Source organism: Simochromis diagramma, unplaced genomic scaffold (genome assembly GCF_900408965.1).
Source record: "Simochromis diagramma unplaced genomic scaffold, fSimDia1.1 OVJJ01000683.1, whole genome shotgun sequence".
NCBI lineage: Eukaryota > Metazoa > Chordata > Actinopteri > Cichliformes > Cichlidae > Simochromis > Simochromis diagramma.
In genome coordinates this window covers 579827-603183 of record NW_024387158.1, presented here as the reverse complement: position 1 = coordinate 603183, position 23357 = coordinate 579827, and the positions used below count along the sequence as shown (strand labels likewise).

The 23357-nt window shown below is 40.3% G+C and overlaps 1 protein-coding gene across 2 annotated transcripts in view; it reads right to left on the bottom strand.

The window, feature by feature from the left end:
- The window catches only part of dennd1a (DENN/MADD domain containing 1A), a 43143-nt gene that overhangs the window by 3650 nt on the left and 16136 nt on the right, over positions 1 to 23357 (bottom strand). Inside the window, exons 10-22 of one of the 2 annotated variants that reach the window (XM_040048644.1) lie at positions 23098 to 23198; positions 22658 to 22703; positions 22397 to 22498; positions 22165 to 22290; positions 19878 to 19979; positions 19588 to 19675; positions 19432 to 19472; positions 15268 to 15339; positions 14861 to 14917; positions 14509 to 14661; positions 8253 to 8317; positions 6768 to 6905; positions 3520 to 3769 (exon numbers count right to left, since the gene is read on the bottom strand). In XM_040048644.1, the coding sequence (XP_039904578.1) occupies positions 3520 to 3769; positions 6768 to 6905; positions 8253 to 8317; positions 14509 to 14661; positions 14861 to 14917; positions 15268 to 15339; positions 19432 to 19472; positions 19588 to 19675; positions 19878 to 19979; positions 22165 to 22290; positions 22397 to 22498; positions 22658 to 22703; positions 23098 to 23198 (1341 nt within the window). The remainder of the gene's footprint in view (positions 1 to 3519; positions 3770 to 6767; positions 6906 to 8252; positions 8318 to 14508; positions 14662 to 14860; positions 14918 to 15267; positions 15340 to 19431; positions 19473 to 19587; positions 19676 to 19877; positions 19980 to 22164; positions 22291 to 22396; positions 22499 to 22657; positions 22704 to 23097; positions 23199 to 23357) is intronic. The other variant, XM_040048645.1, reaches the window with a different exon arrangement.

Genomic DNA, 23357 nt, shown 5'->3' with positions numbered 1-23357 from the left:
TCCAACAACGCCCTGTTTTCGTCTCTTGCCCACCGATGCCTTCTTGTTCCAGTAACCCACTTTTCGTCAGGGTGCCCTGGTTCCTCAACACCTGACGCGGACCTTGTTGATCCGGGCGACGTCCGAGCCGGCATGCCTTCATATTTATCTGTCTCGCTCATGTATGCGGTAGGCTGGCTTAGCATAGGGGGTCTAGCCTTAGGACCCTTACTGGATACAGACGCCCCAGGCAGGAATCGAACTTGCGATCCTGGGTTCCAAAGGCGTGTAGTCTAACCACTACGCTATCCAGCTGCCAAGCTTGAAACCTGGATCCCCCGTAGCCGGTTACCATTAGAGGCTGGGGTCTATCACACCAGGCAAGACCCCAGGTGCAGGCTGTGTAAAGATGCCCCAGAGACAATCCAGCACATAACAGCAGGGTGCAAGATGCTAGCAGGCAAGGCATACATGGAACGCCATAACCAAGTGGCCGGCATAGTGTACAGGAACATCTGTGCCGAGTATAACCTGGAAGTCCCGAGGTCAAAATGGGAGATGCCCCCAAGGGTGGTGGAGAATGACCGAGCTAAGATCCTGTGGGACTTCCAGATACAGACGGACAAAATGGTGGTGGCTAACCAACCGGACATAGTGGTGGTAGACAAACAGAAGAAGACGGCCGTAGTGATCGATGTAGCGGTTCCGAATGACAGCAATATCAGGAAGAAGGAACACGAGAAGCTGGAGAAATACCAAGGGCTCAGAGAAGAGCTCGAGAGGATGTGGTAATCGGAGCACTAGGTGCGGTGACTCCCAAGCTAGGCGAGTGGCTCCAGCAGATCCCGGGAATAACATCGGAGATCTCTGTCCAGAAGAGCGCAGTCCTGGGAACGGCTAAGATACTGCGCAGGACCCTCAAGCTCCCAGGCCTCTGGTAGGACCCGAGCTTGAAGGATAAACCGCCCACAGGGGCGTGCTGGGGTTTTTTATATATTATATATATAGATATATATAAGATATATATACATATATTATACACACACACATGTATTATCATACTACATACACATACATATATTCTACACACATATAAATACATATAATACACTATACATTATATATGATATATATATACATATATATATACATACATAGATATACATATATATACATACAATATACTACATATATCTACATAAACACTATACTACATAATAACATACATATATATACTACAATACATCATATATACAACTATTATACACATATACATATATATATACATATATACATACATATATATACATACATATATATACATATATACTAGGGGTGCTACGATACACAAAATTCACGGTTCGGTTCGGTTCGATACTTTGGTGTCACGGTTCGATATTTTTTCGATACAAAAAAAAAATGTTCATGCCTTTTAATTTGTCATTTATTAAAATTATAAATATATATTTTAACTCAAAGGTACAGTTTTTAAATTTAACCCTAACCCTTGTGCGTGTTTTTTATTTTGACAGCGAATGCGCACCTGCGGACCACTTATGTGCAGCCCTGGTTATTTAGCTCGTCATATTGCAGCCACAGAAATTCTTTTGTCCATGAAACCATAAAGCTGCACTTTCTTTTGCCTTATAGTCTGATTTGTCATAACTTCTCCGTTTTGTGGTAAGCTTTTCTTTGGCTGTCACTTCTTCACCCTGACCTGTCTTATTTGGCTCAGCAGAACTAAAATATATATGCTGCTGGTTTTACACACGCACTCACATAAGCTCAGCAATTCTCTGCGCGATCAACCTCTCACATGTTTAAGCTTGCTGCAGGAGATTTCACTTGTCATGTTTGCATAGTAAGCTAACGATTAATAAGACGATGTCAGAGGAATTGGTGCACAAATTATCATCACTCACAGATCAGTGCTGTCGCTCTCTATACACAGTTCACACGATTGCAAAGTGAAAGCAAAAAACAAGCGCAAATTCAAACGCGATTTCAATATGTCACATATTGACAGTGGCTCACCGATGCCAATGACATAATTACCCAGCTACATTTCTGAAAGAATGCAAAAGCATTGACATATATTCCTACAATAGCCTGACGGGCAGGGAAGAGATAGATTTTGGTAGCCCGACTGAAAAAATCGCTAGCTCCAGGACGTCGGGCTAGCGATATTGCAAGCCCTGTATCTGATTGAGGAATCACTCATCTTTGGAAAAGAGAGTTTATTACAGAGAAATGTCTCTTTCCAAAATAAAAGCTATACTATCCGCTTCTTCTGGGCTATATTCTCAGCAGCATAAGGAGAATCATGTGCTAACAGCTGTCTAAATGACTCGGCTAAAGTTAGTAGCATGCTTGTTATTTTTGTCTTTGCACTAGGATGATGTCGGCGTAAATGTGCAGTCATATTTGTTGTGTTCCCACTAGTGCTTTCAGGTTGATCTCGTTGAAATGACCTTAATGCCACAACACGGCAAATCTCCGTTAACGAGCTACCGCCGATCGCCCCGTGCATGGGGCTAGACGGCCAACATGTTAACGAGCTAACTGCGCTAACACACTAGTTCCCACCCATGTAATTGAGCATTGCATGGCACATCCAACATACTGTTTTACTTTAGTCCATGACTCGCTTACCTTCAGGGTCATACGTCACATGAAAACCAAAATAATTCCAAACGCCAGATCTGAATGAGGTCCATGGTGCAAAGAGAGCTTAACTTCTGTCTTGCTAGCTTGCCCTGCGCTCTTCCTTCTGACTATGCTGTCTGTGTTGAGCGCTCAGTGGATCTGCGCTCGACAGTGCAAGCCTAGGCGGAGTAGTCGAACGCAGAGCACTGAGCGCTCAACACAGACAGCATCGTCAGAAGGAAAGTGATAAAAGAAATTCCAAATGTGTATGTTCGATACAAGGCGTACGAACCGAAAGCACTGTGATCGAACGGGCAAAACGATACGAATGCGTTGCACCCCGTATAACATGACAGATTGAGCATACATATCTACAGAATATAGATATAAGTTATATGAGATAGTAGACAATAATATACAGCATATAAGCTAGAATATGCTCTACATAATATCATATAATAGTATGATATATATATAATATATATATAATATTATATAAATATACTAGATATATATATAGATATACATAGACATATTAATATAGATACTACATATATATATAACATATATACACAAATATATATATATATATATACATATATACATATACATATATATATATATATATTTTTTTTTTTTTTTTCTCCCCAATACAATTTTAAATAGTGTTTTCATAGTGTTCAATAGGTAGACAACAAAATATGTGATCCACAACTACATGTCTTCTAAAAGCTTTTAGATCATCATCTGAGGACCATTAATCCCCATGTACAGATTGCGGAATTTACAAACAGTCTGGAATATCTGGATTTAATTTAGAAAAAAACTAATCTTATATAATAAAATTAATTATAATACAAACTATTCAGGTAGTGTCTGGAACAGAAATCTCACCTGGTAGGTAAACTTGGGCTGCAACTCATCTGAGTCTTTAGAAGTCCTCAGATCCTCGAGACTCTTAGCCAAGGCAACTGGTTGGCTCTCAGGTTCGTCCAGGCACCCAAAAAAGTCACCAAGCAAGTTGAGATTGGAGAACTTCTCATTGACTGGGCTAGGGGGGGCAGTATGACTTTCTGGTGGCCCAAAACCAGTATCATGACTTTCTATCAACTCAACCTCTTTTAGTGTGTGGTACGGCTGTGGCCTGCAGGAAAAGAGATAAACCTGTTATTATAAATTCTTCCTCACAATGGATGTTATATGCACTTTTCTACTCTATTTTTCTAGCGCTTATGACAGCATTTCTCATTCACCATTCACATACACATTCATACAAGCATTTTTTCTATATCTAAGTGCTTTCTATTCACATGCCGATGAACACATATCTTGTCAAAGGATACTTCGACATGCATACAAGCAGGAGTCTGGGATAAAACAACAGACCTTCAAATCAGTAGATGACCTGCTCTACCTTTTCAGCCAATGACTTTAAAATAATTTAAGTTTGGAACATTTGCCCTTCAATGTTTTTGACTTAGACAGGCAGAGTTGGAGAACTTCATCATACTGGTTCAAAGAATCATGGTACAAGTCAGATATTAATAGAAATTAATCATATAGATATTTTTTTTGTTTATTTCAGTAGATGAACTGCTCTACCTCTATCACAGCCACCACTCTTAAATTGCCCCTCCATGAATGGCCACCTCATTGTTTTGGAGGGATCCCAGGAGCCATGTTGTCAGGGGCAATTTGCCCCTAGTAAAGGCTCCCAAGGCAAATTAGCACTGGGTAAGGGGCCAGACTAAGTGTGATTTAAAAAACAAACAAACAAACAAACCCTATAATAAACCCCTATAACAATGAAATCCATAAATATTACTCAGACCAGGGGTCGGCAACCTGCGGCTCCGGAGCCGCATGCGGCTCTTTAGTCCTTTTAGTGCGGCTCCGCGTGGTTTGGGGAAATAAATTAGAAGTATTTAGCTGAAGTGTATTTTCTTTATGTTAGTTCATTTTTAACTTGTAGTTCTAAATTGGAAGATTATTGTGATATTGAAATATAAAAATAAAATTGTATTCTATTATTTTTTCATCGCTCAAAATAAGCGTCACACTGGTGGAAGCCGGTATGCTCGCCGAAACGCCGTGCATTTATCGAGACTTTCAACCCCAGGTAGGCCAGTTATGGATCTTCGGATCCACATTATGTCAGCAGCTATTCGCCACCGTGAACTATGTTAAAAACAAACACCGCTCACGCCTCACAGACGACAGCTTACAGTCCTGCGTAAAGATGAAAGTGACTTCGTAGAGCCCCGATCTGCAGACGCTGTGCGCAGAGGTTCAGGAGCAGAAGTTCCATTGTAAACATACCACGGCAGACCCGACGATGTTTGTATGAACACGCTTTTCAGCATCTCTTTATTGACCACTTTTCACACATGGTTGCTGTACGCATACAGCCGGCTGTAGCTTTGCAGCTCACAGCCCGACACATACCAACAACAGCATAGATAGCACAGACGTAAAGGCGGCGTGGCGTGATTGCGGGTCCCGCTCAGGTGCGTCCGCCTCCCCTGCAGCGGCGCTGCAGACCACGCCCTCCACACACATTAACCAGGTAAAATACATATTTAGGCAGAATTTTGCAAATATCTATTTTTCATCCTTCAGCAGCATAGTGCTTTTTTCCAATTATTTTTTTAAAGTCAGGTCAAGGCTCCAAAATCCCAAAGGCGATATAAGGGTGGCGGCTCACAACAGTTTTTGTTTGCTGGATCCTTTTAGTTCAGCTGGGTGTCTTTCCTTTTGTTATATTGCTTTAAGAGTTCAAAATGTGTTAATTACATAAATAAAATGTAATTTTCTCTGTAGCACTTCATGGATTTCATAAGCAACACACCTTAGTTGTTCACACAAAGCATAAAGGTAAAAAACAATATATACAGTGTTATCTTCATTTTAGATGTCAAAAAGTATTTGCGGCTCCCAGTGTTTTCTTTTGCGTGGAAACCGGGTCCAAATGGCTCTTTGGGTGTTAAAGGTTGCAGACCCCTGACCCAGACCATAATTATGGGGACCCCACCCTAGAGTCAGGCATAGGGGAGGGGCTCACTTGAGAGCACCTGGTGGTCATGCCTTAACCTATGGAGCCTGCCCAGGCTCAGCCTGAATGAGTCACATAGGCCAGTCCTACCATAGGCCCACCAACTGATCTGTGGCTGGAACCATAGGGGTCTGCTGTTTTTTTCGTTTCTGCTTTTTCATTTTAACCTGTTTTGGTCCCTGGATGCTTAAACTTGCATGGCTTTGAACACTTCACTGTCTCTAAAAAGCCTGGAGTAGAGGATTGGGGAGAGGAAGGTCAGGCCATCTCTGGTTAAACAGCTGATCCAGGTAATCATTACAAAATGGATGGATGGATAGATGGATCAATGGAGTATAATAGTACTAAAAAAAGCATCTACAGTACTAAAAAGACATGTTAACATCGAAGTAAAAGAAGAGCTGTGCTTATCACTGTACAGTGATAAGCATCGTCACCTTAGATTAAGAAGGCTCTTGGATTTATTTTCCTAGTTGGTTGGGAAATTTGTTTGTGAAGTTTCCATATTGTTACCCTGACTTTCTCCCAAGTCTGAAGATCTGTATACTTACAGGTTTTTTTTTGTTTGTTTGTTTTTTACAACTGTAATGCATTTTACTGGTATACATTTAATTTCTTTAGAGATATTTAACCACCATTAGATAACATCTCTGGAGTAGGTTGCACTCACAGGGATAATTTCCTATGGAAGAGAAGTCATATGATCTGTGGAACACCCATTTGTGATTGGTCAGATGCTTCCCACACCACCCCTTTCACCCTTGAGTTGATAACAACCCTCAACAACATATGACCACTTATCCTTGTCACCAATTTTCCACCCCAATAATTGAAAGATATCCTGGGTATGTTGAACTTACTTTAGATCCCAGGTTTCATAAGCCCGTACCAACAACATAACATCGTTTTGTTTCCCTAATCGTACTAATTGTAAACCAATCTACAAATGTCCCTATCCAAGAACCTATCCAAATGTACAGCTTTAAAAGTAGCTATGCACAGACATGCCCACAATTACTGAAAGAGAAAAGGAATAAGAAAGGCTTGTTAATGAATCAAACAGTGCAAAGTCAATCAGGGAAATGCATACAGAGGCGACCACTCAAAAGGGACCGAGAAGAAAAAGCTGTCAGGAAACCCAGAGATGGACTCATTGTCGTATTGGAGCTCATCTCCAGATGAATCCTCAGACAGAAAGACTGTGTAGTGACGAGTAGGACGGACAGGGCTACGGTGACAAGAGGAAAGACAACAGAAAATACACAGTTCATTACACAGGGGGCAGAAAGCAAGAGGCACATTAAGAAGAGATTAGAAGAATTAGAATTAGAAGTTTTCTAGTTTCTTATTATTTTGTTGCTCAATTTAAGTTATATAAGAGTATTCAATTATTGATTTGAATGGGCAAAGATTTTGTTGAAAAAGAAAATAATCCAAATTTTTGGCACTCCTTCAAGTAAATCCTTAATTTTTTCTCATTTCCAATGATGCAAATCTTGTTCCTGTAATGGTACACACAGCTTCTGTCCTATTGCTCCATCTTTATGATGTCAAAAAGGGGGGATGTACTTATATAGGCATCACAGAAGTCCCTTCCACCTAATGTTCAAAATATCTGTTTACACAGTGTAGCCAATCAGAAGAAAGGTGGTTTAAAACAGTTTATTTCAGACATAGGGGCTAAAGGGCTGCACCAACGCCCATCACAAAATGTATTGATTTTTCTGAATTGTGAGTGATGCACCAAGAGGTAATTGAAGGGAGTCTGATTTGTGTCTAACTCAGTACAGCAGTACAGAACAACTGTTTCACCATCATCAATATCTTTCAGTGGTACCAAACAAACATTCCAATTATACTCTTAGTCGAGTCACTTTTGACCAGGATATGTTGTTCAATGCGCCATGTTAGACAAATATGTAGGACTGCTTTCTTCAATTTGTGTAATCTCTCTAAAATTAGAAATATCCTGTTAACTTAAAGACCTCATGGTACCCTATTATCCCAATAGAGCGCTTCGTTCTCAGGCTGAAGGTTTACCTGTGGTTCTTAGGATATTTAAAAGTAGAATGGGAGGGAGAGCCTTCCGGTTGCAGGTCCTTCTTCTGTGGAACCAGCTCCCAGCTTGGATTAGGGACACAGACACTCTCTACTTTTAACATTAGATTTAAGACTTTTCTGTTTTGACAAAGCTTATAGTTAGGGTTGGATCAGGAGGCCTTGAACCCACCCTTAGTTATGAGTTATTATTAATGTCTGGCTCTCTTTCACAGCATGTCTTTTGTCTCGTCTATCTCCATTTAGCCCCACCGGTCATGGCAGGTGGATGCTGAGATTATATTATCAGTTTATATGTGGATTATATATGGAGACCCATTTTAATATGATGAACTTAGAAGTGTCCAGGTATGTTGATTGTAGATATTAACAAGGTTAAAGAAACCCCCATGTTTTTTGAATCCTTTAGGCCCACAATTTATCCACTGCCTTTTCCAACAACATTATTAACATTATCTCTTGACTGAACAAACTCAAAAACAGTGGAATTTGCTGTTTATAAATAAAGTATGCTTACTGGTCAATGCTGCTTTCCAGACTCAGATTGCTGCTTGGTCTTTTCAACAGCACTGGTGGCCGAGCCTGTGGACATGACGAAATAGGAGAGAAAGGAGAAATTTTAATGTCAGAAATACAAATAATGTACCACTATCTAAAGAAAGATAGATATAGATTGTTATACATATATTGTGTATATACAGTGGCTTGCAAAAGTATTCGGCCCCCTTGAACTTTTCCACATTTTGTCACATTACAGCCACAAACATGAATCAATTTTATTGGAATTCCACGTGAAAGACCAACACAAAGTGGTGAACATGTGAGAAGTGGAACGAAAATCAAACATGATTCCAAACATTTTTTTTACAAATAAATAACTGAAAAGTGGGGTGTGCGTAATTACTCAGCCCCCTGAGTAAATACTTTGTAGAACCACCTTTTGCTGCAGTTACAGCTGCCAGTCTTTTAGGGTCTGTCTCTACCAGCTTTGCACATCTAGAGACTGAAATCCTTGCCCATTCTTCTTTGCAAAACAGCTCCAGCTCAGTCAGATTAGATGGACAGCGTTTGTGAACAGCAGTTTTCAGATCTTGCCACAGATTCTCGATTGGATTTAGATCTGACTGGGCCATTCTAACACATGGATGTGTTTTGTTTTAAACCATTCCATTGTTGCCCTGGCTTTATGTTTAGGGTCGTTGTCCTGCTGGAAGGTGAACCTCCGCCACAGTCTCAAGTCTTTTGCAGACTCCAAGAGGTTTTCTTCCAAGATTGCCCTGTATTTGGCTCCATCCATCTTCCCATCAACTCTGACCAGCTTCCCTGTCCCTGCTGAAGAGAAGCACCCCCAGAGCATGATGCTGCCACCACCATATTTGACAGTGGGGATGGTGTGTTCAGAGTGATGTGCAGTGTTAGTTTTCCGCCACACATAGCGTTTTGCATTTTGGCCAAAAAGTTCCATTTTGGTCTCATCTGACCAGAGCACCTTCTTCTACATGTTTGCTGTGTCCCCCACATGGCTTGTGGCGAACTGCAAATGGGACTTCTTATGGTTTTCTGTTAACAATGGCTTTCTTCTTGCCACTCTTCCATAAAGGCCAACTTTGTGCAGTGCACGACTAATAGCTGTCCTATGGACAGATTCCCCCACCTGAGCTGTAGATCTCTGCAGCTCGTCCAGAGTCACCATGGGCCTCTTGGCTGCATTTCTGATCAGCGCTCTCCTTGTTCGGCCTGTAAGTTTAAGTGGACGGCCTTGTCTTGGTAGGTTTACAGTTGTGCCATACTCCTTCCATTTCTGAATGATCGCTTGAACAGTGCTCCGTGGGATGTTCAAGGCTTGGGAAATCTTTTTGTAGCCTAAGCCTGCTTTAAATTTCTCAATAACTTTATCCCTGACCTGTCTGGTGTCTAAATCCAATCGAGAATCTGTGGCAAGATCTGAAAACTGCTGTTCACAAACAATGTCCATCTAATCTGACTGAGCTGGAGCTGATTTGCAAAGAAAAATGGGCAAGAATTTCAGTCGCTAGATGTGCAAAGCTGGTAGAGACATACCCTAAAAGACTGGCAGCTGTAATTGCAGCAAAAGGTGGTTCTACAAAGTATTGACTCAGGGGGCTGAGTAAATACGCACACCCCACTTTTCAGTTATTTATTTGTAAAAAATGTTTGGAATCATGTATGATTTTCGTTCCACTTCTCACATGTACACCACTTTGTGTTGGTCTTTAACGTGGAATTCCAATAAAATTGATTCATGTTTGTGGCTGTAATGTGACAAAATGTGGAAAAGTTCAAGGGGGCCGAATACTTTGCAAGCCACTGTGTATATGTATATATATACAGTGGGGCAAAAAAGTATTTAGTCAGCCACCGATTGTGCAAGTTCCCCCACTTAAAATGATGACAGAGGTCAGTAATTTGCACCAGAGGTACACTTCAACTGTGAGAGACAGAATGTGAAAAAAAAATCCATGAATCCACATGGTAGGATTTGTAAAGAATTTATACGTAAATCAGGGTGGAAAATAAGTATTTGGTCAATAACAAAAATACAACTCAATACTTTGTAACATAACCTTTGTTGGCAATAACAGAGGTCAAACGTTTACTATAGGTCTTTACCAGGTTTGCACACACAGTAGCTGGTATTTTGGCCCATTCCTCCATGCAGATCTTCTCGAGAGCAGTGATGTTTTGGGGCTGTCGCTGAGCAACACGGACTTTCAACTCCCGCCACAGATTTTCTATGGGGTTGAGGTCTGGAGACTGGCTAGGCCACTCCAGGACTTTCAAATGCTTCTTACGGAGCCACTCCTTTGTTGCCCGGGCGGTGTGTTTTGGATCATTGTCATGTTGGAAGACCCAGCCTCGTTTCATCTTCAAAGTTCTCACTGATGGAAGGAGGTTTTGGCTCAAAATCTCACGATACATGGCCCCATTCATTCTGTCCTTAACACGGATCAGTTGTCCTGTCCCCTTGGCAGAAAAACAGCCCCATAGCATGATGTTTCCACCCCCATGCTTCACAGTAGGTATGGTGTTCTTGGGATGCAACTCAGTATTCTTCTTCCTCCAAACACGTCGAGTTGAGTTTATACCAAAAAGTTCTACTTTGGTTTCATCTGACCACATGACATTCTCCCAATCCTCTGCTGTATCATCCATGTGCTCTCTGGCAAACTTCAGACGGGCCTGGACATGCACTGGCTTCAGCAGCGGAACACGTCTGGCACTGCGGGATTTGATTCCCTGTGTTACTGATGGTGACCTTTGTTACTTTGGTCCCAGCTCTCTGCAGGTCATTCACCAGGTCCCCCCGTGTGGTTCTGGGATCTTTGCTCACCGTTCTCATGATCATTTTGACCCCACGGGATGAGATCTTGCGTGGAGCCCCAGATCGAGGGAGATTATCAATGGTCTTGTATGTCTTCCATTTTCTGATGATTGCTCCCACAGTTGATTTTTTCACACCAAGCTGCTTGCCTATTGTAGATTCACTCTTCCCAGTCTGGTGCAGGTCTACAGTACTTTTCCTGGTGTCCTTCGAAAGCTCTTTGGTCTTGGCCATGGCGGAGTTTGGAGTCTGACTGTTTGAGGCTGTGGACAGGTGTCTTTTATACAGATGATGAGTTCAAACAGGTGCCATTCATACAGGTCACGAGTGGGGGACAGAAAAGCTTCTTACAGGAGACGTTACAGGTCTGTGAGAGCCAGAGATTTTCCTTGTTTGAGGTGACCAAATACTTATTTTCCACCCTAATTTACAAATAAATTCTTTACAAATCCTACCATGTGAATTCATGGATTTTTTTTTCACATTCTGTCTCTCACAGTTGAAGTGTACCTCTGGTGCAAATTACTGACCTCTGTCATCATTTTAGGTGGGGGAACTTGCACAATCGGTGGCTGACCAAATACTTTTTTGCCCCACTGTATGTGTATATATATATATATATATATATATATATATATATATATATATATATATATTAGGGGTGCAACGATACACAAAATTCACGGTTCGGTTCGGTTCGATACTTTGGTGTCACGGTTCGATATTTTTTCGATACAAAAAAAATGTTCATGCCTTTTTAATTTGTCATTTATTAAAATTATAAATATATATTTTAACTCAAAAGTACAGTTTTTAAATTTAACCCTAACCCTTGTGCGTGTTTTTTATTTTGACAGCGAATGCGCACCTGCGGACCACTTATGTGCAGCCCTGGTTATTTAGCTCGTCATATTGCAGCCACAGAAATTCTTTTGTCCATGAAACCATAAAGCTGCACTTTCTTTTTGCCTTATAGTCTGATTTGTCATAACTTCTCCGTTTTGTGGTAAGCTTTTCTTTGGCTGTCACTTCTTCACCCTGACCTGTCTTATTTGGCTCAGCAGAACTAAAGTATAAATCCTGCTGCTTTTACACACGCACTCACATAAGCTCAGCGATTCTCTGCGCGATCAACCTCTCACATGTTTAAGCTTGCTGCGGGAGATTTCACTTGTCATGTTTGCATAGTAAGCTAACGATTAATAAGACGATGTCAGAGGAATTGGTGCGCAAATTATCATCACTCACAGATCAGTGCTGTCACTCTCTATACACAGTTTGCGCGATTGCAAAGTGAAAGCAAAAAACAAGCGCAAATTCAAACGCGACTTCAATATGTCACATATTGACAGTGGCTCACCAATGCCAATGACATAATTACCCAGCTACATTTCTGAAAGAATGCAAAAGCATTGACATATATTTTTCCTTCCTACAATAGCCCGACGGGCAGGGAAGAGATAGATTTTTGGTAGCCCGACTGAAAAAAAATCGCTAGCCCCAGGACGTCGGGCTAGCGATATTGCAAGCCCTGTATCTGATTGAGGAATCACTCATCTTTGGAAAAGAGAGTTTATTACAGAGAAATGTCTCTTTCCAAAATAAAAGCTATACTATCTGCTTCTTCTGGGCTATATTCTCAGCAGCATAAGGAGAATCATGTGCTAACAGCTGTCTAAATGACTCGGCTAAAGTTAGTAGCATGCTTGTTGTTTTTGTCTTTGCACTAGGATGATGTCGGCGTAAATGTGCAGTCATATTCGTTGTGTTCCCACTAGTGCTTTCAGGTTAATCTCGTTGAAATGACCTTAACGCCACAACACGGCAAATCTCCGTTAACGAGCTACCGCTGATCGCCCCGTGTGTGGGGCTAGACGGCCAACACGTTAACGAGCTAACTGCGCTAACACACTAGTTCCCACCCATGTAATTGAGCATTGCATGGCACATCCAACATACTGTTTTACTTTAGTCCATGACGCGCTTACCTTCAGGGTCATACGTCACATGAAAACCAAAATAATTCCAAACGCCAGATCTGAATGAGGGTGGGGGAGGTCCATGTTGCAAAGAGAGCTTAACTTCTGTCTTGCTAGCTTGCCCTGCGCTCTTCCTTCTGACTATGCTGTCTGTGTTGAGCGCTCAGTGGATCTGCGCTCAACAGTGCAGCCTAGGCGGAGTAGTCGAACGCAGATTCACTGAGCCCTCAACACAGACAGCATCGTCAGAAGGAAAGTTGATAAAATAAATTACAAATGTTGTATTGTTCGATACATATGCGTACCGAACCGAAAGCACTGTATCGAACGGTTCAATATCGATACGAATATCGTTGCACCCCTAATATATATGTATGTATGTGTGTGCATATATGCAGTGGTCCCTCGCTATAACGCGGTTCACCTTTCGCAGCCTCGCTGTTTCGCGGAACAACTCTTTCCAATAGCTTTAGCTCATAGCTCATTATCTTTTCCACTCTATAGTTACTACAGCTCTGCCCATTACCTTTGTTCTGTTTTATGTCATGTTTTCCAGTCACTGTGTATTTATATACCACTCTGTATTTAATATTAGTTGCTATTAATCTCTGGCTATCTTCCACAATGTGTCCTTGTCCTACCTTTCTCCCTTTACATTTTTTCCTCACTGACCAAAGTTCTTGCTCACAGGGGGGTCATCTGATTATTGGGATTTTCTGTTTTTTCTCTGTATTATTGTAGGGTACAATGTAAAGCACCTTAAGGCAACTGCTGTTGTGATTTTGCCCTATATAAATAAAACTGAAACTGAACTGAATTCTTGAAAACTGGGACCAGTACACTTCTTCTCTGCTCTTCAGACTTCCTTTCACTTTGAGTTAATCAATCTGGTTAGTCCATTGCCCTCTCTTCTATACAACTCCATACTTCACAGGACTTTTTTTTCCTGTGCCCAAGTGCTTTCAAACATTCACATACTCAGACTAATGGATCCATCAGAGGCAATCCTTAGTAGATCCCTGATTCCATCATTCAAACAACCTTCCAATTTGTAAATGAACCACTTTGCCACCCATAAGCTGTTTCTTAGATATTTGCAATGAATAGCTGTACAGGTGTACCTAATAATACAGCCCATGATTGTATATAGTTTAAAAAAAATAATTACACACGTCAGCTTATCTACTCTGGAACGTAAATATATAGATAGTGCTTTGCGAGCACATTTTAATCTTTTTTTTCCAAATTTAAATAATTACAATATACAATATCAGTCTCATATTTTTGTACTGGGAGATGCAATCAAACATAATGCTACAAACAGAATAATGCTATTTTAACACACCACATTTAAATCCCCCTTTGACATATCATTTCAGGTGTGCTATGACATAAGTGTTTCATATGAAACGTTTTTAGTGTTTTTACATTGTCACATCCTTTTTGCCCACCTGTCCCAAGTGCATAGTGACTGGCCGACTGTCTTCCCAGTTTTGCAGTGACCTGTTGCTTCTAGCTGCACCAGTGGAGGTGGCAAATCCTGCTGTGCTGTCATCATCAGTCACTGCTGACCCCTCAGTGGAGAGTCCATTCTCTGCTTGCTCCTGCAATGGTGGGGGGGACACAGGAAGAAGAAAAGTTAACAAAGGTGAAAGTAGTGATGGCAGAGAAGGAAAAGAAGGACAGAGGCTGCATGCTGTGGCTGGAAGGCCATAGGGTCAAAAATGACAGATTAGGGAAGCCATCATTATAATTCATGATTAAAACTCCCAAATGATTCAGAGCAGGAAAACAAATCAATACCTTTTGCTTCAACCGACTCTTGACTTCTCTGATCCTCATTTTTGCATGGTCCTTGGCCTGTTGAGCACATAAGCACACATAGGTCATTGCCATTGTGAATGTATTTACATCTTCTTAAGATTCTTACATTTCAAAGGAAAGTTGAGGCAAGTCTCATCTACACAGTGAAACTACGTAAATAAGAATAAAGGTGCAGAGTATCACCCACGTCAACACCTCATGCTCACAGATCCTTTATACTTTTCAGAGGAGCTCTGTTAATTAAACCTTGAAACAATATAGCTTTGTAACACACAAGGTTTGTTGCTGATATGGTTGATCACCATGTTAGCTCATATTGTAACACAGGGGATTAATATTAACAGCTGATACATGGAAGAAATTTCAAAAGTCACTAAAGTGCTCACAAATTTATAAACTGTCTTCATGGCTGGGTTTGCTTTGGTCTTCACTGTGTTGAAGATGGCTCCACCACCTTTCTGCAAAACAAACAAAATTGTTATATATTTATATATATTACGATTAATTTTTAGTTGAACCAGTATCATCAAAGTTCTCAAACTCCAATCAAAATCCTTAAAACCAGTTGAAACATTAAATTAACATTAGCCCATCAAAGTTTCTGTCTCAAAAAGGAGAGGCGGGTGTCTACTAATCTGAAGGTCAATGGTTCAATCCCAGGCACCTGTGGTCTGCATGTTGAAGTATCCTTGGGCAAGATACCAAAAAATCAGACTCCTCTGATGCACACTTGAGTGTATGAATGTTAGGTTAAAAGTACTTAGGAACAGAAAATAATTTGCTTATATGAAAGTACGGGTGAATGAGTCTTATGGTAAGAAAGCACTTTGACTCCTCAAATAGAGTAGAAAAGTGCTATATAGGTACTAATCCATTTACCATTTTGTTAGCAGTGATTTAACCAACATGGAAAAAACAAGGGAAATGGTGTCTTTCCCAGTTTGCAACAATTTTTAATCTTTTATTCAGAGTGTTATCAGTGTCATTCTGCATTATGTGATACCTCACATACAAGAAACCTGTTAAAGCCTGTTAAAAATGTTACTCATGGAAATAACTGGTGATATGAAATAACTATTGAGACATCACCAATTTTCTAAGTAAATATACTTTTAACAGTGCAATTGACAAGAAATTCGTCAGTGAAATTTATTTAATAAGGAAACTGAGGTTTAGTTCTTTCCATAGATTTTCAATTGGTCAGGTAATTGGTTGGGCCATTCTAGCAGCCTTGTTTTCTTTCTCTGAAACCAACTGAGAATTTCCTTGGCTGTGTTTGGGACCATTGTCTTGCTGAAACGTCCACCTTCATTTCATCTTGGTATATGGTATTGGTATATTGGTATTTGGTTATCTTGGTATATGCAGCTGATTTTTAATCAAGAATGAACCAGTCATTTGTTTCATTTATCCTTCCTTAAATTATATGAAGTGTGCCATAATGAAAAACAGTCCCATGCCATGATGTTCCCACATCCATCATCAACCTTTTGACTTCAAAATATGGTGTGTATTATGGCAAAAACATTCAATTTTGTTCTCATATGAGATGTTTCTTGTGTGACACCTTGGTAATGAGACATCTTTTTTTATAACCCATCAGTTAGGACAAAAACAGCTGATATTATTTTGCACTAAGTGGCAGCTTTTTAACTACTGATGAATTTCAGCTGGTGTCATGATTTTGTTTTCACCTCCCTTTCGTCACCTGCTTGGTCCTTTTTCCCTGTGTTATTTCATATTATTACACAATTTATGGACATTGTGTAATAATCTATGATTTGATTTCTTTGCATGTGTGGATTGAATGAATAGCTACCAACATCTGGTGAGAATTTTATGCCAACAGCATCTTTAGAAATATATTTATTTAGAAAATTGGTGATGTCCTCTCTGGGGACATCTTAGGCCCTCCAAGGTTTGGAGGCCTATCTCCCCCTACCACCACTTCCCCTGCCAGTGGCGGACTCCCTCAGACATCGGTGCGTTGGTGGTTCTTTGTGTCCGGGGGTGGGCGTCCAGGTACACACCGGCTCACTCCTTGGCGGCCGCTTATCGGGGCCTGGAGCCTGGGGCTCGCTCGGGCCACTTCGGAGGTGGGGTGCCCCCAGCCTCTCGGCCTGGGGCTCGGTCACTCAGGCACGGCTGGCTGCCGGCGGAGCTCACGGGCGCGTCACTACAACTCCCCCTGGCTTCTGCTCCGCGGCTGCTGAGTGAGCCCTCATCTGGGACTCTCCTCAGCTCTTACTGGGACAGTGGCGCGGCTGCCCCTCTGTTGGTCTTCCTTGGTCTCTTGTGTTCTGGGGGCCTCTGGATGTCTGGAGTTTTGATCTCCTCCATACCTGCTTCATGCCCTGGAGGACGGGGCTGCGGCCCCCCCACACCCTCTAGCAGATCATTACATGAAGGAACCTTTTGAAAAAACAAGCGCGTCCATGCTCACAGGTGTACACACGGGTGATCACACCCACAAACTACACCCTTTTTGGCTTCTACCTCAAAGCACACTGTGTTATGTTGATCTTATGTGCTGCACAATAATGTTTAATATTTAGTATTTACTGTCATATTCCCATATATCATTGTGATGTTGTTTATTCTATTACTCTTGTTCTCTTCTGCTTGTTTTCTTTTTTCTTTCTCAGCAGGTGATCCAGGTGATTGATATATGCATTTTTTTTTTCTTTTTTTTTTTTTTTTTTCTGCTCATTCTGTTGGTTTTTGTCTTTTGCCCTTCTCCCCCGTCCCTCTTCTCAGCTGTTTCTCTTTCCCTCTTTCTTTCTCCCCTTCTTTCCCCCAGTCAAGTCTGTCCCGTATTCAGTAAGTGAAAATAAAATAAACAATAAAAGGTGAATCAAATGGACCATTACGGCAAGGCTGGGATGGTCAATTTGGTAAAGTAAATCCGTTGGGCATCTTTCTTTGCCTTTAGACAACAATTCTGATGGCAAAAGAGCCAAACGGGACAGGCAAAAAAAAAAAAAAGAAAAGAAAATTGGTGATGTGTTCAATACTTATTATACCTGTTGTATTTTTATTTTTATATATTAGCACCTACAATTATATAAAGCACTGAAACACATAGAACAAAGTGAGTTGAATAAAGGAGTGAATGCAACATAACATTGTCTATTTGCAGAATCAGACAACACGATGTGTTTATACACATCCGCATTTAATCATTAAATATTATTAATCTCCGGCTCTCTTCCACAGCATGTCTCTGTCCTGTCTTCATCATCTCACCCCCAAGTGGTCTTGGCAGATGGCCACCCCTCCCTGAGCCTGGTTCTGCTGAAGATCTCTTCCTGTTAAAGGGGAGTTTTTCTTTCCCACTGTCACCAAAGTGCTTGCTCGAGGGGGAGGGTTCTAATTGTTGAGTTTCTCTCAGTTTTCTCTGTATTATTGCAGGGTCTTTGCCTTATAATATAAAACACCTTGATGCCACTGGTGTCGTGAATTGATGCTATATAAATAAAAGTGAACTGACTTGGTTATCCAATATGACAATGATCCCAAGTACACCACCAAATCTACAACGGCATGACTGTAAAAGGAAAGAATGAAGTTGCTGCACTAGTCAAAGTCCAGGCCTCAACCTGACTAAAGCACTCTGTGTAAATAAAACCTGGAATGTTGCACAAAAAAATGGGCACAAATTCCAAAAGAGAGAGGCTGAAAATTTTATACAGAAAACAATTATTTCAAGTTACTGCTAAAAGTGGCTATGCAAGTTATTGACTCATGGGATATATGTAGTGCATAGGTGTCAAACTCTGGCCCGCGGGCCAAATTTGGCCCGCAGCCTAATTACATTTGGCCCGCGAAGCCATACCAAATTACTATTAGAGCTGGCCTACTGGTATTATACAGCTAATATATATATATATTGTTTAGTATTAAGCTTTGCTTGTTCCATATTCAGTTTTCAAGCAAAACTTATTTGAGTCCATAAGAAAAGATTCATTCTTATATCTGGAGGAAGATTTTTTTTTCAATAAATGTTAATGTTAGCCCACAACTTTGTTCCAGTTTTGAATTTTGGCCCACTGTGTATTTGAGTTTGACACCCCTGATGCAGTGTTTTTCACACGTTTCGACAGAGATTTGTGCTGGTGTGTGAGACCATGACCTAACAGCATAGCAGATAACTGAAACAATATTTCAAAAATTGATACAATTGCCAAAAAACCTACATGTTCAACCCTCTAGAGCCATTTATTTTTTAAAATTAATTCCATTAGATGCTGAATTTTCAAAATTTCCATGATTTCTATCTTAGCAAACAGCTGTTGTCAACAGATGGGTAAAATTTTACTCTTGATTTATATGCTTTTGACTATAAGTAAAATATATAATTTAAAAACTTCTTGAATGCTTCTTTTTCCTTCTAACAAAACAAGATAATTGAGATGACATATGTTTACATGTTTCAATAATATCTACAGCTGTAGAGTGCAGTGCAGGTTGAGGGATTACCCTCTTAACCCCTTTGATTTTATGGATACAACTTGGTTAAGAAACTAATCTTAGTATTCAGATGTGCTTACCTTTACAGTGAACAACCACTGGTGGTAGGTTTTGTCACTGCCTGTGGGGGAGAAACAAAAATACACAGCATCAAGCAGGTGGAATACTGGATACTAGATGAGGAAATTTCATATCCTATTACAGAGCATAAATAGTATTCCAGTGTGAATACTGACCTGCATATTCACTCATGTTGATCTCCTCCTCAAAGATGTCACTAAAACCTTCGCCTGAGTTCAGCAGGTCTAAGCGGCCGTCAATGAACTGCAGGTCAAACCAAAACACATGAGCCAGCAAAAGGAAGCTTGTGTGTGTGCGTGTGGCCTTTTATAGTAAAATGTATTTATTCTTATTTTATCTTTACACTTTCACAGTGAAGACATTGTGCCAGTACAGGTAAAGGTTAGTAGGCTAATGTTTAGTGTTAGGCACAGAGACACAGTGAGGGGTGTAAGCATATAAATACCTGTTTGAAGAACTGCAGCTGAATGGCATTCTGAAGGAACTGTCTCATGGCACTCGACCGATGGTTTAGAAAGGTTTCTTCATTAAATGTTATACGTTCTTCCTAAAATGCAGAAAAAAATACCAACTGTCACAGTACTTTATAATAGTGCATAACTCAGGGATGTGGAAAAAAAAGTTTCACATCATGCCATAATCACATTGTTTTCTTTTTCACATCACTGCATTTATAAAGTAGTGTCTTACATAAAGGAGCAAAGAAACCAAATTTAGTCCATCCTATGGTGACTGACATCTGACATTCCTTTCGAGCTCAGCCCCTCAGGGTTTAAGTGCTTGGAATTAATATTACACGTACTTTGCCTTCACAGTTTTCTGAAAATTAGAGCCCCCTGCTATCCCTTTGTCACCAATAGGCAGGACTAATGTTATCAAAATGAATGTGCTACCCAGGTTTCTCTTTTTATGTCAGGGGAAATAATATTCCCCTATTTCTGTCCAAACAGTTTTTTAAGTCCTTAGACCAGATGGTTTCTTCTTTTCTGTGGAAGGGCTCTCTCTATTGCAAAAGTTCACCTCTAATGGGGATCTTTCCCTACCAAAATTTTTTATGTATTACTGGTCTTCACATACTTAAACGTAAATTCACTTACTGCCTAAATTCACCGGATCTGATTTGGTGTAAACTTGAAATTCAATTTTTCCACCTTTTTCACCCACCTCTCTTATCTATTATTAAACTTCTTCTAAATCTTCTGTTACTTTAAATCCCATAGTGCTCTCTACACTTAAGATTTGGTCTCAGTTTAGATCTCATTATAAATTCATATCTTCCTCTAGCAGAATACTGTTGTTAAGAAATCATCATTTCCCCCTTGCCACCACCTATGCCGCTTATTTGATCTGGCATAAAAGAGGCATAAAAACCATGCAAGCCCTTCACAAAGAGAATGTCTTTCTTAGCTTTTCAGAGCTGTCCCCAAAATTTAACCTGCCTCCTTCTCACTTGTTTCTCTGCTTTTAAATTAGACACTGTATTTCATCACTGTTTCCAAATTTTCCAAATTCTCCCTGCTGACCCACCATGTGTTGACCTTCTGGTTCTTAGGCCTAATCAGAAATTAACTCTATCTAATATATATCATACACTTATGGCGACTGAATCTGACTCATCAAGTAAAATCCGAACTGCGTGGGAGCGTCAATTAGGTGCTGAAGTGTTTGAATCGTGGTGGGATAACATGATTCTCGCCATACTTTCAAGTACACCATGTGCTATGTTATGGCTTGTACAGTTTGAAGTTTTAAACAGCCAATTTTTCAAATTCCCATTTATCTAAAATCTTTCCTTCAGTTCTAGATCAGTGTGACAGATGTCAAACCTCACATTGTAACCTAAGTCATATGATTTTCTTCTATCCAAGTTTGCACAGATTCTGGAGTGATTTCTTTTCTGTACTTTCAGGACTTTTTGAAATCCAGATCAGAAGAGACCCTCTAATTGCCATATTTGGAGTTCCAATGACACCTCTTAACCTATCCCCCAGCAAACTGAGATCTTGGTTTTCTTTTCCCTTCTTGCTAGATGCTGTGACTAAGTTGAAAAGATTTGATATTTATTATTATTTGATTTAGTCACAGCACCCCTCCCTTTTTTTTTTTGCTTTCTGTTCTTGTGTTCGTATGACGTTTTGCATATTTTAATATGCTTGGAGAAATCTAATCACATATAAGATGTATATAATGTGTACAAGCTTGTATAACATCTTGACAAAAAATAAAAGAAAAAAAATAAAATCTGAAGTTAAAGTTAGGTAAATGATGACCATAGACACTATAAAACAATTATATTTTATATCAAACTTCTATACTGTCTATGATGATGAGGACTTTCGTTCTTCCGCCTCATTTTTTTTTTTTTAAATAATTATCATGAGTACCACATGTTCATATTCCTCAGTCCACTGGGTTAAAATGGAGACTGCACTTTATCTACTTGTAGCCACAGTGAATTGTGGTAATAGAGCACAATAGATGATGGCTTCAACAGATCAGCACTTCCTGCCTCACAACCAAAGCAGACATGCTGACTGCAATTTGCAGTGCACCGTCCAGTTTGGTAAGCAACAGCTTTCATTTGATTTAATATGTGCAAGAAATACCTTGAACGTTGACCTTACTTGAATGGTCCTGTTACTTAAACTAACAGTTTAGATTGCAGCAGTTTGAGTGCTTCACATATTATATCTTTGCTCCATTCATGGGTGTGATCTAGTTCGTGCACTGACCGACTCAATCTGCAGCGCACTCCTGTAGCTGCCGAACAGAGCTGCCTGACTCTTGAGGAAGGCTCGAGCCACACAGTCTCCTGTTGTTGCTGAAACCTTCTTCAGTCGACTTTTCAAAGCAGAAACCTTAAGGTATAAAATTTAGTTATTAGAAAACACTTTCAACCTGGAATGGTTGCTCAATTTTTATAAAACTGTTTCTCAACAGGATAGCAGTCCTATAGTTCCTTACCACATCATTGGGAAGGCTTTGGAGGTCATCATAGGGGCTTTCAAGCATGTTTGTATCTACATTAAGGACCACCACATCATCCAGAGCCATCCCTCGAACTTTCTACATGCAGTAGAGAGAAGACATGGCATAATATCAAGTGTCAAAATACACAAAGATTTCTGTATAGACGCCAAACGTTCAAACAACTAGTCCGTACCAGAGAAAGAATGACTGAAAACAATTAACTTTTTCTACTAAATGCCAGTTGAACACACCTACCTCCATTAGGCTGGAGTGGACTCCAATGAGGTAAGGCATCGGGGCACTGGGGGGGAAAAAAGCCACACATAGCTATAAATGAGCTAATAGCTTGGTTGTGTAATCTTAACACTGCTTTTCAGTCTAGTTGGCAGGCACTTCCACAACCTATTAAGATATTTTTTCTCATTCAACTCCAGAAACAATGTGCAAGAGATGCTGCAATTATTTTGCTGATTGCAAGATCATTCAAATTTATCAAGACAAAAGGTAAACATTGAGGAAATTAATTAATCGATTAAAAAAAGGAGTCAGCCCAAAAACATGAAGGTGTCTTATTGAAATATGAACTATACTTTACATATAAATTATATTCTGCAGATCGCATTTGAGTGTGCCTTGGCACCATGTGTTTTACCATGTAGAGAATCTGGAGTGTAGATGATGCCCAGTACACTCACCAACAGTAGTCTAACAGATGCTGAGGCAAGACAGGGATGTAAACATGTTGCCAGTGCATTGGAAATAACATGGCTGCAGACCCATGGACACAAGCTGTTAACTGTGAAACACCCAAAGAGATGTTTTGTTTTTTAGACAATATGCAAACTGCACCAGAAAAACTGGTTCCAAAGTGACCATATAGACCAAAGTGCTGGTCTAGATGGGAAGTAACCAACACAAAATTAAACTATGGTCCCATTAACTTCCAGAAAGATAG